The 15,964-nt window shown below is 35.8% G+C and overlaps 1 protein-coding gene across 1 annotated transcript in view; it reads right to left on the minus strand.

The window, feature by feature from the left end:
* Positions 1-370: 370 nt before the first annotated feature.
* Positions 371-15,964, minus strand: part of cpn1 (carboxypeptidase N, polypeptide 1) — a 20,576-nt gene continuing 4,982 nt past the window's right edge. Inside the window, exons 3-10 of the mRNA XM_007574294.2 lie at positions 13,874-14,070; positions 11,863-12,018; positions 7,078-7,254; positions 6,842-6,953; positions 2,897-3,036; positions 2,390-2,489; positions 875-993; positions 371-780 (exon numbers count right to left, since the gene is read on the minus strand). Coding sequence (XP_007574356.1) covers positions 670-780; positions 875-993; positions 2,390-2,489; positions 2,897-3,036; positions 6,842-6,953; positions 7,078-7,254; positions 11,863-12,018; positions 13,874-14,070 — 1,112 coding nt within the window. The 3' untranslated portion in view covers positions 371-669. The remainder of the gene's footprint in view (positions 781-874; positions 994-2,389; positions 2,490-2,896; positions 3,037-6,841; positions 6,954-7,077; positions 7,255-11,862; positions 12,019-13,873; positions 14,071-15,964) is intronic.

Here is a 15,964-nt window from a genome sequence, read left to right on the forward strand (position 1 = left end):
AACAAAAAGAATGGTGAGAGATCGGGGAAATAATTTAGTTATTAGTTAGAGGTCACCGTTTCCTTTCACTACAGCGACCTCTAGCGTCCATGGCAAGAAAATCCACGTGAACGTGTTTACCAGATCTTTTCTCTCTCTTTTTTTTTTTTTTAGATAGGTAATGTGTGTTATCATTTTCAAAATTATGTCAAGAGTTCAGGCAGTTTTATTCTTAATTTTTATATTGCATCTGCATATATTTTTGTACATTTCTATATGCAAAAGAGACATTCATATTCCTTTCACAAGCATGAATGTGAAAGGAGAATCAGTGCAAAAATAATTCAGAGCTGGTACAAAAATTGTAAAAACATTCTTTTAATTCATTTACAGTTCTCATCAAATTTTACGTAACCAAGATAACAAAAAGGTTGCTTTTTTCCCCCCCTTACACAAACAGTTGTGTTCATACATATCAACACTGTTACATAAATACACTTGGCTTGGAACAACCCTTTCATATATATGCAACGATTTATAATCATTAAAAAGAAAAGAATGTTTTTATCCCATAATTACCCTAAGACTACAAAGATATATCATGAACTTGTATCATTTACATAATTAATATGCTGGGTATGCCTTCTCTGTGTCTCTGGATTAACTTCTGTGTGCGTTTTTGTGCATGTTTCATCTTGGGCCGAGCTTCAGTGACGCCTTGTTGGCGGAGATGTTCTTCTTTCCATGATGGTGCTTGCCCTTTAGGTTTTGTTTTGGCGCTTTTTTCAAGTAAAAATGAAGCTGCCAGGGAGCAAGTTTTAAAAAAGATGAGTATTTCAGCCGCTTTTTAAACAATTAAATCTTTCAAAGTAGAGATTTTCTGAAAATTTTCAACCTGGATAGCCTCAGCTGGTCCCACCGTCACTGTTTTGGATGAAGATAGGTAACCTGGAGCGGAGGCTTTCACGGTGTACGTTCCTGGCAGCAGGAGTCTGAAATAGTCGCCATCCACACCTGGAGGAATCCACGACACAGAGGTTGGTGTCAATTATTTTACATCGCCATTTACAGATCAGAACTGTAAACTTGTGGATTTAAAATCAGACAAGGTCCGGAAAGACTTGCTCTTTACAGCTGGTTCACCACAACTTACCACTAATGCTAAGGATAGTTAGCATGGCCACCAATGATGGCAGATAAGCAGTTTTCCTGTAACAGTAAGTTGTTTCTCTACCACTAGCACATTGAGCATCATATTAATGAGGTTAATGGCAACAAAACTTTTATTCGCTGAGCTCTAATTGTCTAAAGGACTTTTAGCGAGGGCTTGACGACATAGCTGAAAAACGAATCACGGTACAAGTGTCTCATATCAGTCGTTGCGTATAATAATTGATTTGTTTTTCTGTTTTAAACAGAAATACAACCAAACTAGTTACATGGTCTTTCCTCTTTTATTCATGCTGTTTTTCTTTTGTTTGGTTGGGGTTTTTTTTCTATTATTGTTAAGCAGTTATGAGGCAAAGTGGCGTAACTTTAAACTGCTGCTGCGGCAGTTACTCACCAAACTGTTGCTAGGTAACCAAGGAATGAGTGAGTTGCTAGGTAACCAAAAAGTGAGTGAGTCAGTTGATTCCACCAGCTTTGCTTAGCTGGTTGTTACAGCAGCTAAAGCCTTTCCTTTGTCTACATGAATATTTTATGTATTAAATATTCTATTAGATGTATTATCTATTCATACCGATCGTGTCTATTGCGATACATATTGCTGTTGATTTATTGTCCAGTTCTACTTTTAACCTAATATTAGTGAAGGTACACCTGTAAATGATCACTATATTTATAACTTTGATCTTGTGTGGATTAAAGAAAATCTGGAATAAATTCAAACTTGTACACCAAATTCTTATCGACATTATCATTATGCGAACCTCTGACCAGCACTGTGTTTAGACTGGACTTGTTTGAGAAGTGCATTTCTCCCTTCGGCCAGCAGAGGAGGGTCCATGTCTGTCTGAAACTGACTGCTCTAGTTTTCATTTTGTCCATTTCTCCTACAGTCAGATCAACTGTGCACTCCTCCAGCAATGGAAACTATTTAGATGTCTGTTTTTGTATCAAATAGCTGTTATTTATTCCAGATGTGTAAGCCTGTTGCTATAAAATTCTGTCTCCTGCAACTATCCAAATGATCAAGATAAGATACTTTATTGTTAAGAAAATGGAAATTTCTCCTCAGATTTTACACATAACTCCAAAAATGCACAAAATCGATAGCCAAAATAAACAAATTGACATACATGGCACCTATTAATACATGTCACATAAATGCAAATGCATTTCCAGCATTTATAAAAACTGAATTTGCTATAAAAACATTTACATAAATAGAAACACACTGCAGTCTTACCGGTTGTGACATCATGATTAATCCCAGCGACAACAATCTCAGCTTTACTGATTGGGTTGTTGTTCTCGTCATACACCATGCCTTTAATCCCATGATGCACCTGGAAACAGGCAGGCAACATTAAAAAGAAAAGCAAAACTGCTGGAGTTTTTATTATCAAAAACATCATGGGAAGCATTTTTTATACTAATACCACGGATGGCTGTTAACCGTAGTGGTGGTGGGGCTACAAATTACATGTCGAACAAACTTTCCAAAACAATAAACTTTCCACAGAATGAAGGGATTTCAGTTTCACCACAATGAGGGGAAAAATAATTATCCCGACTTTGTGAAATAAGACTTCCTGACTATATATTTTAATCGCAGTGAATTAAAAGCACATTTAATTTTAAAACCAAACCACAACACTCACTGACACAAATATTTCTCTGAAACCGAAGGCCCAAATTTAGAAAAAGAGTTCACTAGACGGATTAAATTGACATCAGGGTGAATTTTTCTGACCTGTTCCAGGTACGAAATAAGCGCCTCTCGGTTGCCGAGCCATTCTCTGGGCAGCGACGACTCCGGAGGAAACTTGTCACAGCTCAGCTCCAGAGTGATCTCAAAACAGTTGGTGTACAGGTAGTTAAAGTCCTGCATGCCTTGAATAAACAGAAACAATAAATGAAAGATGATGAATCTATTCCTGTTAGATTTTAGAAGAGAAATCTCATTTTCTCTGAAGGTTCAAGACGTTTCTGGAGACAAAGACTGAACACTTTTCCTATCTTCTCAGATTAATAAACAAATGTTTATACATATTAGACTAAGATGTCACAATAACAAATTTTACTAGACGATAAATTGTCCCAGAACTTATTGTGATAAACGATAATATTGTTGCCTTGAGACCAAGTAATATAATAGTAATAAAGGCACAATAAAGCAAGAAGACATTCTCAAAGATCGGTAACCTTTAAATTCTAATGAACATTAAACACTGGAACTGGAAGACATTTTAAAAATCCAAAATAAATAAAGAAAACAACAAATAAAATGAATAATGAAGTCTCTGTAAACAAAATTATCTTTGAAAAAAAGGGCTAGTTGAAACCAAAACACCAGACTGAATATTTTTATCATTCAGTTTTTGGTAAAATAAAAAAACAGAGAGAGAAAAGAGAAAAACAATAAATCAAGGAAAAGAAAATAATTGAGTTTCTTTTAATTTGTCATGCGACTAAATGATTTATTGTTTATTGTGACAGGTCAAGAGGGGAGAGAATACAAAATGTAGTTTTTCAATTGACAATTTTAGGAGATAAATCGATCCAAATCAAACCAACTGTTGATCAGAATATAATTACCTCACTTTAAACCATGATTTAACTGTGATTAAAAATATTTCTATGGTTCAGAACCAAAGATTCACTTATTAGAACCCATCAGACAACATGAAGTAGACCAAAATGTCCCAAAGAGTGAATAAAAAACCAACAAAAGTAAAAATGAGATTTGAAATGTTTTTATTCAAGAAGCTTCTCGTCTCTCTTGATGTCCGTGACGAAGCTCAAACGTAACCTCACAGACCATGACACAACACTTGGACCAAAATACCTGCTAAATTAAACATGACATACTCTTGCTAAATAAGACTGCGTCTGGTTTCGTCCCATTGAAAAACTCACGACTCATTCGTAAAGCTCTGCAGCTTCACATACTTTTCAACTGAGATGAAGCCGAACACTTTCTCTTATGGTCAGATAAACATTTGAAGTTTTAGATAAATCTTTGGTGGAAAAATGGGTCTCATTTCTCAATCATTGCCCTTGCTGGGTAAGTGCAAAAAACACAAACCGACACTCTGATTATACTGTTTAGCAGCAATGTAGATTAACCAGCTTGTTTCCATCCCTCATTACAGGGCAAACATGTAAATCTCTCATCATTCTTTTGATTTTTGAACAGAAAAAAAAAGAATACAGAGAGTTTCCTCCACTTTGATTTTGATCTAACAATACACCAGCTAGAAACATTTACAGACTTATTTATGGACTTTACGAAGTTTATTGGCTGGACAATAAACAAATAACAATATATGTTGTGATCAATATCAGTAAATAACATGTCTGATAGATAATAATAATTTCACTGAACTAATGTAGGCAGAGGAAAGAGTTTAGCAGCTCAACTTCTCAAGCCCAGCTAAGTAAAGGTTGGCGGAATCAACTAACTCACTTTTTGGTTACCTAGCAACTCACACATTCTTTGGTTACCTAGCAACTTACGCATTCTTTGGTTACCTAGCAACTCATGCATTCTTTGGTTACCTAGCAACGACCTATAGAGTAGCAGTTTCAGGTTTTGCTCCTGTGCCTCATGACTGCTCAAAAAACAAAACACAAAAACAAAACAATGTAGCTGAGAAAAAACTGTGGCTAAAACAGAAAAGATCACACCAGCAGTTTGTCAGCATTTCAGATATTTAAAACAAAAATTATCGATTGGTATGAAATGCTTACATTCTGTCAGCCATACTGCCCAGCCCTAGTCTAAACCTAGATCAGTTTCACACTAGAGAGTTTGAAATGGTCTGGGCATGTATAGATCAAAATTATTACTTTAAATCGATGAACCATTGACTCAGTTTTAAGAGAGTTCTGCATAAATTTTCTAGTTTGGAATCAGCTCTACAGATCACGTTTACCCGGACTGTGGTGATATTAGCTTAACTTAACTGTTACAACTTCTGCACACAGCGTTACAACATTACCTAACAGACAGTCCAACCTTTATCTACTTTCCCCCGTGGCAGGGATAAAAAAAATCCAAATTAAAACTGGATTTCAGGCCTTGTCCATACTTGTCTTTTTTTTACCAAGTCTATGCTTGTATGCAGCTGAGAATTTCAATACTCATTCTCTTTGGCTGCATAGGGGTTTGCTCAACATGACTTCACAATTTTTATTAAACTATGTTCATCCAAGAGTGCATTCTGGACAGGTTGCCAGTTCATCTTAGGGCAACAAAGAGAAACATAGGAAAAACAACCACACACACACCAGCCCTGTTTAGACTGCTTTAATCCAACTCTAGTTAGTTTATCTAGAAAGTCCAGTTTGTTTGGGAAGATGTGAATTCGCTATCAAACACTGATGCAGACTAAAAAAGCAAATTCTGGTTTACCTAAACCCCTGAGCAGACCAGGTTTTAGTTCAGTCAAAGTTAAATGTAACCGCGGTGACGTTCAAAAGCATGTGTGAACGCCAAGTGGACCAAAAGCGGCTCTGAAAGCAGGAAGCAGACTATAGCAAATAGCATGCTGGGTAAATACAACCAAAACAAACGTGAGAGTTTAGTACCAGCAGGAGAAAAGGATGGCGTTTTTTGTTTTTTTTTACCAAAGACAAAAGAGAAATTATACAACCTCTAAAATCTGACGCCATATTTTTGAATTACTAAAGTTTCTAAGCTCAATAAATCTGGAACAAACTTTCAGAAAACTGCAGAACTGCCGAAACATTGAGTTCCTTTAAATCAGAGTTGTTTTTGATTAGTAAATGGAACATTAGCTGCATTTCCATTTACTTTAAAATTGATCAAATTGTAACTATTAAGATAAATTCGAAAAAGGGAAGAAAAAAAAAACAGTGTTTATAAAAATCCACGTTTCCGACACGGCTTTTCATCTGTATCAGAAGTAGTGTATTTCAATGGAAACACTGTTTTTTATGTTTGTTTGTTTTTCACACGACTTGTGATGAACAACCGGATGTTACGAAGAAGATAGGAAGTGGAAGAAGGATGGTGTTGCTGCATATTTTTTATTGTGTGATCAAACTTATTCATAAGTTTAACTGTATTTTTTTACTTAATTGTGTTTTTTCAACTTTGGCGGAACAACAAAGTTTTGCAAACATCTGTAATGAAAACACAGCAATTATCAACATACCCGATGTGCATTTGCTTGATGATTTTAATGATAACACTGACAAAATGCAATGTTTATTGCTTGTTTTAGAATCAGTGACTGTATGATATTTTCATGATGTGAAGCACTTTGATCTGTTCTGTTGCTGAAATGTGCTATACAAAGAAACTTGACTGAGAAAAAATAGGGAAGAAAGTAATTTTCTGAAAAGAAAAAATGGCCAATTGAACATTGCTGAGACATAAAAACGGCCCAAACACGGGACAGAATCAACTGAGTGGGTTTGTTTAGCAAAGGCAAAGGTCCAAACTAGTCAACGATGAGTCAGTATGAGAGAGAGCTTTCCAGAAAAAGGCTTGGGACGGTATGCAGCGACAAAGCAATGATCAAAGTGTTGGGTGAAAACCAGAAAACAAACACTGCAGGACATGCTGAAAAGCGCTGAAGCCAATAGAGACTATATTTACAAGGTGAGAAAAAACAAACAAGTTGTAACATGACCAGGGGTCGCATCATGCTAGGAGTTAACTTTTTACCTTTAGACAGAGAATACCAGCTGGCTCCGTTGGTGATGCCTTCGTTAAAAAAATCTCCGCAGTTCCAGCCTAAGTGCATCCAGCTGTGAGCGTACGAGTACGTCCTTGCCAACTATCATCACACACAAACGCATATGCTCCCCGTCATTCAGATGCTTACACAAATATGCATCAGACAACAATGAGATCAGGTCAGATGTGCAACATCTGGGAGGAACTTTTAAGCAGCTGCACACCTGCCTGAAGATTTTGTCATCCGCAGTGGCCGAGTACGTGGTCCTCCCTCGAATGCGAGCGTCTCGCGACTTGTCGAAGGGGTAGTTGGCCACCACCGCTCCTCCGTGGAGATTGGCCGACAAGACGAAATTGTAGTTTTGCATCCATTTTATGACCGCCAGAGTCTCGGGTTCAACCTGTGAGGAAGAGTCAGGGTGAAACAGAGTAATGCTGAGGGTTACAGTGCAATAAGGAATCAATTATTTTTGAGAATTGAATGTTTGAAAAGTCTGAATTTCTTGCCACTAATGCACTCCGTTGGTTTCCACAGTTCAGAGTGATGTCAGCATGCCAAATGCCACCATCTTGTTTAACAGTTTACAGTTTAGGCTTTCAATTCAGGTCTATGACGAAGTATATCTGCTTTCATTACAAGAATACAGTCGTAGTAATACAAAAATAAAGTCTTAATATTACCAGAATGAAGTCATAATAATTGGAGAATAAAGTAATAATTTTAAAAGAACTCAAAAAATTTTTTAAAGCTTTTGTCTTATTAAAACTTCTTCCCATAATTTTAATATGTTCCTCTAGTAAAAGTGCATCTTTATTCTGCTCATAGTATGACAACGTTCTTCTAATTGCACAGCAATTCCTGTAGCCTGGCTCTAGTACCCCGTTGTTCGATAAATTTACATTAACTTAAATTCATTTTTATGATTAATTTATATAAATGTAAAAAGTATTTTTTTCTGACTTAATTTGCTTGTTTAATTAATGAAATTATATTTTCTATTTGAGTATACTTAAATTAAATTACTAAATTTAAAAGGTTTAAATTAACTTTGACTCAAATCCAAACAGTAAAATCTCATTAAAAATATTGGGTTGTAAAGTGCTGCCTTAATTTTACTGAGTAGATTTTAGTATTTCTTTTTTACAGTGTAATGCACATGTGATAATTTACTGCTTCACACAGTGAGGTTTTCTAAAAACTCTACTAAAAGGTAGTGATTAAAACATCAAAACATCATTTTACCAAGTAATTAGAAAAAGATGAAAACATAAGATTTTCTATTTATGGAGGATTTTCACTAAATATTCCAGAGTCTCTGTAAACCTTAAGTCATTTCCCCACATCTGAAGAACAGGGAGGCATTTTTCACTTCAATCATTCCTTTGAGTGAAATACTATCACTTGGCTAAATTACAGCATGCGGCCTTGATTTGCCTGAAGGCTAACGCGGAGCTTGTGGCTTCATGTTGCCAGTAAATGTTACCCTGACCAGCATGAATAACACGGCGATAACAGTGGCACGGTTGTGTCTCCGAGTCTGGAGGCGGCCATCTGGGACAAACTGGGGCTGCTACACAGAAAAACAGTAGTTTTAACATTTTAATGAAAAATATGGAGGTGAAAAAAGATGGAAATTATAAACTCCTCATGTTTGCTTGAGAGTAAAAATCAGACACTTTAAACCAGTTTCTGATTAAGCTGGTTTAAAGTAAGGGATGAGGAACCAGTCTCCTAAACTAGTTTCCCAATAAGGTAAGAGTCTAGAATTATATATTTACATAATTTGTTTTACTTTTTTACTTTGTCTTGCGACATTATGATTGCACCCAAAACCACTTTATAATTTTTTAATCAAGTTTTGTAAATATTTTAAAATAAACAAATCATTGAGAGTTTCCTGTATAAAGCATGTTTTATCTGTTGATGCAGAGATGAATTATTTTGTATCATAATAAGTAAAAAGTCTATATGCCACTGTTTAAACTGACATTATGAGAGAGGGTTTTATTTGATGACGTTATTGATGTTGCACTGTGTTTTTTGTAAGTAAATGTTTTAACTGTCAGGACATTTGCAAAAGACATCATTGGTGTCAAGAAGTTGTATCCTGGTTAAATAAAGGTTGAAGAAGAAGAAAAATTGAATCAGCAGAAATAATCAAACTCCTTGTGTGTGTGTTTTGATCATGACGTTGTTCTATTTTTTTCCATACGTCTTCTTGTATTCATTTCATTTGCTCTTATATTTAATAAATTATCAGTTCAATCCGTTTAGTTTCTTAGTTTATTCTTGTGCGTTTGGATTTATTACTATTACATTTATGTTGCTCTTTCTCTCTCCATTTCTGTTAATTAGTCTCCCTCCCTCAGTTTCTCCACTTTCCTTCTGCCAACACTGTTTCCACGTCTCCTTTGATTAGTTCATCTGGTTTATTGTTTTCCACTTCAGCATTTAAGCTCCTGGTTTTTGTTTGCTCCTGTCTTGACTCTCTGTAGCTCTTCTCAGTGGAGTTCTATCTAAATCTTAATTTTTCATTATTAAAGCTCTTCAAGTCTGCCTCCACCTGGATACGACCAGAAACCAAACGCAACACCGAATGCGTCTTTTTTAATTTGTTTAAAAACTGAACAGCAGTAACAAAAGGAGAGACAGACTTTGGTTTCTGCAAAAGTGATGCAATCTTATGAACTAATTGTCATCATTTCATTATTAAAAGCAGATGGAAATCTGCTAAAATGTGGTACAAACACCATCATGTCTACTTTCAACTTTACACAACAGGCTGAAGGACGCTGTTGTATTTTGATTAAATGGAAATCTGATAGGCTACAATATTCATTCCAGCTAGTAGGAAAACTTAAAAGGGTTAATCATGAACAGCAGCTTTTTCCTTCTGCATTCGAGAGGAGAAGTTGAGACTCCCCCAAGGACCTGACCTTCATGCTGGAAACGTGCCTTTTGGCAGACTATTTGCAATACTTTGACGGCACATGCTTTTATAAATCCCCCTACTGTTCATTTCACACTTGAGTGCCCTGAAGCAAGTACACAGTGAACTGCAGAAGCCATTCGATCACCTGGAATGAAGCCAGGTGTCTTCTGAAACCAACCTCAATGGTGGTATTTACTCTGTAAAGTTAAGCCAACAGTTGTACCCTTTAAGAGACTTTAAAGGTAATATTCACAAAACTGCAGCTTCTAGAAAGATATGAAAGATATGTGCTTTCTTTACGTGGAACTTTACTCTTTCAAGCCCTTTTTCTGTGTTTCTTTACATGCAAAAACCTAAAGCAAATTCATGAAAACAACATAAAATGTTATATTTGTGTTAATAAAGTGGAGATTAGCTGTTATTTACACTTAAAACAAAAAACAAATCGCCTGTAGAGTCTTTATGTTTTTTATTTTATTATTAATTCTTCTAATAACAAAAACAAGCAACGCTTGGCCTGGCGGGGCAGCTAGTAAAGCATGGCGGGCTGCCAGGCTTATAATACACTAGGGGAAACCCTGTTATGGATAAAACACTCTTTTATTCATTTATTTAATATATTATTTTTGTTCAGCTGCAGATGTTTTACAGAATCTGAGCTGTGTGCTACGTCACTGTTTGTCTTGTAGCGGAAGAAGCGTCAGTTGAAACGTTGTAGCTCTGGGAGAAGAAACTTTATGACGGTTTTGTTTCTGTGCGTCAGTGCCCGGCTGCTTCTGAGAAAACAATTCCCCAAAAAATACACAGGGTGGGGCAGATAAAGTTGCCAAAACAGAAGACAGAGTCCTGTCTGTTTCAAGAGTCCAACATTTGCACCAAATTGTTTGTAAAGCAATCCGATCCTGTCAAAACTCGTCAGTTTATGAATATCAACAAAGTTAATGCCAAAGAAACCCAGCAATGTCACAGTTGCCCATTATTCAGCACATACACACACAAACTCATCTGGTTTCCCACAGACTTCATTTTTCTCCTCACCTTCTTGTGTATTTTCTTTCATTTAAACAGACATTTCTATTAATAAGTTAATACACATATGCAGCCAAAACCAGATTATTTACATTTAAAACATTAGGACTGGACAATAAATCAGTAATAATGTATGGAGATAGACACAAGATCATTTTGTGTGATAGAATATTCAATAATTTTACAGGTTGGTGGAATCAACTAAGTCACTCTTTAGTTACCTAGCAACCCACTCACTTTTTGGTTACTTAGCAACAACCTGTTGGGTCACTGTCCCAGAAGCAGAAAAAAATTAAAAGTTTTTGTCCAAGAAATGAATTAAGAGTAAAAAACTATTTGGTAAAAGGTCTATTCACGTACTGAGTAACTGATCAAAACATAAATCATTTAATATCTAAAAATAACAATCAAGCAGACCAAAATACAAACTTTTGTGGAAATTTTGGTATTTTAGAGACCAAAATGAAAATAATTTATATGCATAACATTATTACAAAATAACAAAATCAGGCAAATTCAGTTTCTTTCTTTAAAAACTGCTGGTATTTGATTGTGTCTGGTGAATTTTTGGTAAAAATTCAAAATTGAAATTCAAATATACTTTATTGATCCCAAACTAAAATTAAATTTAATTTAATTTAAATTTAAAATGGGCTTGTTTGTCATTCAGTGAAGTTACTCAGAGTGGGTAGTGTATCCAGAAATTTTATTCAAGCAAGAGCTGCAATAATAAAATTACTCAAGTTAAAAGTACTCTATAGAGTACATTTTTTCCAAAAAAGTTAAAAACAAATAAATATAACTAGTTACTACCCAACTCTGCTCAGAGACAAAAACAATTTTTAACACATTATAAAACGAAACTAAAACATTTGAGCCAAGTCAGACAGTTTAAAAGGCAATGTTACCAAATACTGAGGAAAGTTTTACATTCTAACTGTCCTAAAACAATTAAATCTGTTTAATGTCAGAAAAGGTTATTTCTCTTTTAAGTGTATTTAAGAGACATAAGCACATTATAATTGAAGCATCTCCAGTAACACTGACCTGTTGTTCCCAGTTGTCTGGCAGAGGGAGGTGGTGGTTTCGTCCGTTGGTTTTCTCGTAGTAATACATCAGTGAATTCAGGTCTGGAAAGTTTCGATTCAGGTCGATGTCTCTGGAATTCCCCCGACCCACCAGATATCCGTTCAGCTCAGAACCCTGTTGACCCACAAACACAAACTGACCAACTGAGTGATTGCTCAGCATGTATTGCTGGTATCAGCTAACTGCTCTAAAAAGTTAGCTGGGGTCTGAGTTTTATTTTTCACTTAGCCTAAAAGAACTCATGACTGGGTTCGGTTGAAGTGAATTCTGGTGCGGTTTGGACTGGAGACCGCTCCAAAAGCAGGAAGCTAACTACAGGTCAGGGTATTCTGGGAAAATACAATCAAAACAAACGTTTGTGTCCAGCGCCACCGGGAGAAATGGCTCGTAGTCTTTTCCAAAAAACAAAATGAAATCCTATAACAGCTAACATTTGACGGCTTTCCATTTTTGTTTACGTTTTGTGAAGAAGTTAGTTGCGGTCAGTGTCTTCTTCTGAGGCTTTTGTGCCGTTTCCTTTAGTGGCTCTTGATGCAGCGCCCCCACTGGTGACGGGGAGCAAGGGCTGGCGATATGGACTCAAATTTCTATCGTGATATTTTGTGATACTACTGTGATAGCAATAAAAATTACAATAAGAACTATTTATTACTCATTTTTTAGAGCCCCACTAACATAAATACTGTTCCTATTAGTACAGTAATTGCATTTAACCATATTTTCAAATTTATTGATGCTTTCATTGAACCAACAGTGGAGAAAATAGTAACAATAACAATCCCAACAATCAAAATTATCATCATGATAACAAATTTAATTATTTATTTATTTATTATTTCCTTTATTTAACCATATAAAACCCAACTGAGATCTAGATCTCATTTTCAAGAGGGACCTGGTAACACACAACAACCTGGTTACACAAAAGTAGAACAAATTTAAACATACAGTATACACATGTTGCATTCAATAAGTATTTTATTTAAATTATTACTATTTTTTAAAGTTATGGATAATACACGCTTTTATTCATTTATTTAATATATTTTATTTGCCCAGTTATTTTTGTTCAGCTGCAGAAGTTACGTCACTGTTTGTTTTGTAGCGTCAGTTGGTCAGTTGTAGCTCTGGGTGAAGAAACTTGGTGACGGTTTTGTTTCTGTGCGTCAGTACATCAGTACCCGGCTGCTTCTGAGAAGAACAATTCCAAATAAAAGAGAACCGAACCATCTGAAAATTCAACAAATGTTGGAACTTTGCTCCCCAATCGAACCGAATGTACCAGAATATCACGTTTGAAAACCGTTACAGACACCTTCATGAAAATGTATCCGGTTCTGTTGTTCTTCTGTGATTGTATAGGACATTGTATAGGACAGAACCGACACAATCCAAACCAAGATTCAGGAAAACAAACCTTACCATCCAGATGGTGCTGCACCCAAACATCTGCTAAGCGCCAAATTACAGTGCAGTTATTCCTATGTGCTGCGACTGGCAAAGAGAGGGCCTGCTGTCTGCCATGTGCTGCAGCTCGCTTCCGGACTTATAATTAGCCTCAAAGAGATTGCACACACGTGTATGTGTTTGTGTCAGAGTGCGTAGCATGCGATCTGTGGTTCAGTCCCCAATTACCTCCAAGATAGTCACTTACTCGAGCAAACACTGGGATAAAAATTACCTGCTATTGTCTGGATGTGTCATTTGAAATTAAAACTGATGGTTTAGCATATTATCGCGTGGATTTAAACAAACTATGTGTTGAGTGTGAGGAATGTGCTTTGATTCACTCTGGGACCCTGACATTTTTGGCGAAAAAATAACAAATCTTTCTTCTTCTTTCTTCTTTCTTAGGTAGCAGATGACTAGATTAGAAAAACAGACAAAGAGAGTCCCTTGGGGAGATTTCTGTCTCTGGTTTTTCTTTCAGGGCGAAAAAAGCTCACACATATACCAGAGTTTACATTACCTGCCTGGCTGCCACTTCATAGCCGTCGGGGTTCATGGAGGGCAGGATGTGGATGCGTGTGTCATGGATCAGCCGCGTGATCCGCTGGTTTCCGGCCCGGTACTCCTCACAGAGAAACTGCGAGAGCTTGATGAGGAGTTCACGGCCTAGCACCTCGTTGCCATGCATGTTGCCCACATACTTGAACTCCGGCTCCACTGGAGGAAGAATTGGAAAAATGCAGGCAGCAGGAAAGTAAAAAAGATCATCCGGCATGAACACGCATACACACTTGCACTTAATTTTTTAAACAGTTCAAGATTGGCCTGTAAATAATTGGGTGGTGCAGTTTTAAGAATAAGAAAGAAAGGGAGTGCTTTTTCAACTCAGCCACTGAAAAAAACAAAAATACTGTTGAATTAATGTCAAGTTTCCACTTTTTGCAGGAACTGAGGAGGTCAGCGAAATGATTTCAATATCAATCAGGCACGTTACTTACATCCTAACATTATGTGCTTTATTTTGGTTTTAAATAATTACATTTTGATGCTTATGTGAAGTTCAGCTAAAGAAGTACGTTGTATTTATAATAATAATGAGTATTATTATTAAATTATCACTTAATTTAATAATAATAGAATTATTGTTAATTTTATTATTACTAAACTTATAATAAAATTATTTTAATAATCCCTTTGGACTAATGAAGTATTTTTGAATTTGAATTAATATTATTATTATGGGATAGTAAATTTTCTTGTCCTGTTATGAGACTCAGTTTGTAATCATTTTGTTTTATCAGTAAACTGAACAGGCATATGAATACCATAACATGTTTTTAATTAGAAATTTCTGATAATTATTAAGTCGGTATGTGATTCATTTCATTAAATTGAGATAAGGGGTATAATTAAAGAGGTGCTCACTTTCCAAACAGAAAAACAGTGGTAAATAGTGGTAAGCTGATTATTTTTTTCTTGATTTCTCAAATTGTTTGACATAAATAATTAAATACAGAAGTCAATTGACCGCATTTGGTTTGCAGAGCTTGAAAAACAAGTTGTTGTAAATATGCAGATGAACACACTGACCTTTTTCACAGCATTGACAAAGATCGCCAACTGTGGCCCCAATAACTACAAATAAACAATAAAAATAAATGACTCTAAACGACTGAGCTGTGGTCTGAAATCAGGAATTCCTCCCAGTCCGCATCTGGAGGCGAAACCTCACAGGCATTGTGTCCGTTCCTGATCCAATCTGACTGTTTAACTTTAACTAGACGCCCAGGGCAGAATTAAACCCCACATATTATTGTAATTAAGCTTTTACAGCTTCAGACCACCATTTCAGTAAGCAGTGTAACTTTTCCCCTTTCCTGGTTTTGCTTCACATATTCCAGCTCCATTTTGTTGTTTGTTGTAACCGCAGAGTGAGTCAGGTGCAAATCCTCTGGGATGTGTGGTTGCTAGCGCAGCAGGATAGGATCACATATGCACTTATTATACGCTTATATAAATAATATTAGGCACAGTTTTGCTGAGTCACTAACAATGGAGCTAATTAGCCACTTAAGCTAACTTTAACGCACTTAGCTTCCCCTAAATTAATTTTTTGAAATTCTAAAGATTCTAAAGTGCTAATTTACTTGGCTGTTTTGTAGACTTTCAGTTGAATACAGTCTGATATTTGTGTTGAAGTTTTTATTGTTTTCTATTGCTTTATTTTAAACAAGAAACACAGACAGCAGACATTTAAAGTTTTGTTCTCCCGAGCTTAATTTTACTGCATTATTCTTGTTTTTAGATTATGTATAACTTACGTGTGATTTATATGACTGTGTCTGTGAAAAGCCCTTTATAAATAAACTTTACTTCCCTTCTTACTATACAGTAATTCACAGGGTACAGCAGTAATCATTTACGCAAATAATCTACAATTTCCAGCTTATTTTCAACACTAATTGGAAGAGACGAAGATTTATGAGAGTTTATGAGACTCGAGTCCAAGTGGAGGCTGAAGTATTTGAGTAAATAAAAATATATATTGCTAAAGGTTGCTTCTGTTCGTCAAGTTTCAGCTTATTAACCATCAGTCAATAAGTAGAAGCAG

Source organism: Poecilia formosa, unplaced genomic scaffold (genome assembly GCF_000485575.1).
Source record: "Poecilia formosa unplaced genomic scaffold, Poecilia_formosa-5.1.2 Scaffold348, whole genome shotgun sequence".
In the NCBI taxonomy this organism is placed as follows: Eukaryota; Metazoa; Chordata; class Actinopteri; order Cyprinodontiformes; family Poeciliidae; genus Poecilia; species Poecilia formosa.